We start from the raw sequence: 4,080 nt of genomic DNA on the forward strand, positions 1-4,080 counted from the left end.
TAACAAATTCAGCCGGCGGTGGGTAGCCTAGTGGTTAAAAACGCCGATGGCCCGGGTTCGATTCCCCATATGGGAACATCAGAAATGAAGCCCATTTCTGATGTTCCCCGCCGTGATATTGCTGGAATATTGCAAAAAGCGTCGTAAAACCATACTCACTCACTAAACAAATTCAGCGAGCCTGACCACCTGATCCCGTTAGAAACCGCCTTCAAGCATGGGTACTGAAGACCAATTCTAACCCCGGATCAGACTAAGATTGAGAATACTCATTAGCGTTACGGACTAGAAGTGTAACAGTCATCTCTGAAATAATTTTAAAAAGAAAATAAGTAAAAGTTTCGTAGTACATTTATTTTGAAAACACTATCTGTTTTAATAGGGGTAGCCTAGTGGTTAAAGCGTTTGCCTGTCACACCAACGTGTCGGGTTCGATTCTCCACGTGGTACAATGGGTGGAATGTAGCTAAAAATAAAATCACTTGTTTATCGACTATGCTATAGTCTGTAAGATTTTAATCTCCTTGTGATAACAAAAGTTACAAAATCACAATTACAGGCCCCATCACTGACAGCTGCCACCAACATCGAGTCACAGGGGCTTGTAACGCTAAAAACGGCCATCAAGGCATATACTGTCACTGACGGGTCTTATTACTATATAAAAGGAAAGAGATGTAACGAGGTCAACACACCAGGTTCGTTTCAGGGCGAATTCAACAATACTCACTGTATTTATGCCATTTAAAGTATGCACACATTTCAAGCCAATAGATTTACCTACAAAATGAGCCATACAGCACAAAAATCGATGCAGTACTTTGGGAGCTAGGGTCTTCGGAAGCTCGAAAAACGATATTGTCTAGGTATCCTATAATCTCCGAGAGAAAAAAACATCCAAACATTCTACGAGGATGGCAATCGCATGATACGAAATCTGCATTATTAATACTGACAAAAAGGATATTGTTCTGTCTTAAATTATTCCACAAAATGAAATTTTATTCAAGTCTAAATTTCTGGAAGCATATAAGCTTGAGAAAGTGTCGTAAGTTGTGGGTCTCGGCGATTTTTATTTACGAACCGAATGTTAAACTATATTTTCCTTAATGGTATAGAAATCCCACGCAGTTTAAAATCGAGTATGCGGGACTTCCTAACTTTTTAATCCTTCATTGAAGAGACCCACAGCCTAGAACATATACACACAGTTGACTCATAACATTTGTCAATACGTATAAGTATGTACAGTTGGCGTTGCAAAATACAAAATATAAACAAAATCTTGTGTTCAATGAATGTTCAATGACCTGGAGACTCCAATGACATAGTTTATCACAAATTATTTTCCTTTCTCGTCCGCGCTGTCCTCCGAGCTCTCTGAAGAGTAGTCATCGTCAGAGTTAAGTCCCCTTGGTTTTGCTGCAAAGGAAACCATACAAACTCAGTAGTAAAGATGCTGAAAACATTAAAAACAGTGGCAGGGTACTGAACCTCGCCTTTGATAAATCATAATGTTAAGAGTCTGTCCATAAACTGCGTCATGATTCCTAATATCTTATCAGCATTTGAAGGGTAAGCGTTCCAAATGTTCCGTCACTCATTAAAGGAACGTTCCTGCTGGAGATTGTATCTGTGTTTTAATACTGTAGATATTCAGCTGTAGACTATGGATACTAAAGCCTGTACCAAGCAAAACACTGATTGATAACTTATGTAGTGATCTATATCGTTGGTGCATGACGACAGTAAGACGGGTTCAACAACCGTTCCCCTGTATTTATATAGCCCACATATCCACGCAACTGGTGCATGCTCAAGGCGCTGGTATTTTTCCCTCGATCATTGGATGTCAATCTCAACGGCACATCGTATTATCAATCTCAACTCCCTGGGGAGTATACAACTCTTGCTGCCACTAGGCGCACCGAGTTATTGTGGCTTTCTCATCCTAACGAGGTACCCATTCACAGTTGGGTGGACTGGGACACATAGTCACAGTACTTTGTCCAAGTTTACTGCACGTTGCTGTACCCGCAACTAGGTGTTTGCACGTATTCAAGTGGCCACCATCTGGTCATATACCAACGGATTCGTGGGTTCTTATCAGTGCACAGGGTTGTGTACTGTACACTAGGGGTTGTGACAACACTGAAAGAGTCTGCACACAAAGTTGACTCCAAGGTTTTTACACCCGGTCACAGGTGGACTCGATCCCGGCACCTCAACCTCGCTGGATCACTAGCCTGGTGCCTTAGCCAGCTCGCCCACCGCGCCCCAGCTTTCACGATAAGAGTATATTGCTTGCAGAGTAAAACTTCGCTCTGACAAAAAATCCATGTCACCCCAAATGCCTTTTTGAATAGTTGGTCTCTTTGTAAGGACTTCTTGAGAGTTCCCCAAATACATTGTCCCGGTGCGACAAATTGTCCGGAGGAATCAACCTTCACCAACATAGTTGTTTGGTTTATTAAAGTAAAGCAACAGTTTCATTCACATCCGTTGTGTAGGTGAGGCGCGGATTGTTGGAGTACCGGAGCGAGCACTGTGACTGGACAACTGAACTTAGTCCAGAGACTATATATCCTTTCAGCTTTAGCTCAACACTCTGATTTTTAACAAAATAGTAACTACAAATAAAGACAAGTTGCGTGTCTGACATGTTCTCTTTTTCTATCGTCTGAAGCACAGCCGTGTTTCAAGCATTTTCTGGTAAAATCTGTTATTTTTGTGGTAAATACTTACAAAATCCACCTCCAGCATTACTTTGGTTTCTATCGCGACCAGGAACATTTTTGTTCCCTCTTTTGCTAACAGCAGCACCTCGCTTTTGTTTGCTCTCTTTCTTCTTCAGCTGTGAAGGCTTAAGCTTGTTGGTCTTACTGTCTCCTCTGTGCTCCGCATCAGTGCTTGAGGAGTCGCTACTGCTCGATGAGTCACTACTCTGTGAGGAGCTATGATCCGAATAGTTATCATTGACGTCAGCATTGGTGCCGGCTTTTTCATTGACGTTGGAGCTGGCTTTGGTGTTGGCGTTGGCGTTGGCGTTGGCGTTGGCGTTGTCATTGACGTTGGAGTTGGATTTGTCGCTTGAGTTGGCGTTGGCGTTTACGTTGTCATTGACGTTGGAGTTGGATTTGTCGCTGGCGTCTGCGTTGGTTTCACGGTCGTTGACCTCCTCTCTGTGTTCTTTGTTGTCCATTTCCTTCGCACCTGTGGTGTTCCTGTCGTCGGGTTCGCTGGAATTCTTCCTGTTCTTCCCGACGGCTGTCGAAGGCCGAGGACACCCTCTCTCTGGTTCACTGTCCCTGTTCCCGGCAGGACCGGCTGTCCTGTTAATGTAATCACCATGTACAGTTATAGTGACACAGTCACAGAGAACATCGAGTGGGATGAGTGGTGTGGGGTGGGGCGTGAGGCCGGGGGGGCTGGGTGGTCACTGTACTTCTGCTCATCTCTACGTCACTATTATATAGCTCTTTCAGAAAAGGAGGCGATTATGGTCTAATGCGACGTCAGATATCAGCCACGTCAGCCATCACTACTGAGAGACACACTGGGGTTCACACATTATAGCTACATCGGGAATCGAACCAAGCTAAAGCTTTACCCACTTTCCCACCCAGCTGCCTCTAGACACATGAGTGAGTGAGTGAATGAGTGAGTGAGTGAGTACTTACCTTGCCCTGGCTGACCCCCGTACGATCCTCGGTAAGATCATCGTGCATTTGGTGGGGGACCACTGGTACTGAGGGGACCCTGGGGGAGAGAAATTATTCAGCATAGTACCAAGTAGAGATTCCCACTCCTGCTTCCAGACAAGCTAGGGGCTACATCTAAGTAAGATTAGATCTGACATAGCTCCCATCTAGTGGAGTGAGTGAGTGAGTTGAGTTTTACGCAGCACTCAGCAATAGTCCAGCTATATGGCGGCGGTCTGTAAATAATCGAGTCTGGACCAGACAATCCAGTGATCAACAGCATGAGCATCGATCTGCGCAATTGGGAACCGATGACATGTGTCAACCAAGACAGCGAGCCTGACCACCCGATCCCGTTAGTCGCCTCTTACGACAAGCA

At 44.5% G+C, this 4,080-nt stretch overlaps 1 protein-coding gene across 1 annotated transcript; it reads right to left on the bottom strand.

Moving 5' to 3' along the window:
- Window positions 1–981: 981 nt before the first annotated feature.
- Window positions 982–3,757, bottom strand: LOC124284788 (dentin sialophosphoprotein-like). Its single transcript, XM_046720899.1, has 3 exons — window positions 3,681–3,757; window positions 2,746–3,332; window positions 982–1,422 (listed from the first exon to the last, which is right to left on the bottom strand). Exons 1-3 carry the CDS (start codon window positions 3,719–3,721, stop codon window positions 1,343–1,345), a joined length of 708 nt encoding a protein of 235 aa, XP_046576855.1. The 5' UTR covers window positions 3,722–3,757; the 3' UTR covers window positions 982–1,342.
- Between the last annotated feature and the right edge of the window lie 323 nt (window positions 3,758–4,080).

Source organism: Haliotis rubra, unplaced genomic scaffold (genome assembly GCF_003918875.1).
Source record: "Haliotis rubra isolate DU_JTF1 unplaced genomic scaffold, ASM391887v1 Scf344, whole genome shotgun sequence".
NCBI lineage: Eukaryota > Metazoa > Mollusca > Gastropoda > Lepetellida > Haliotidae > Haliotis > Haliotis rubra.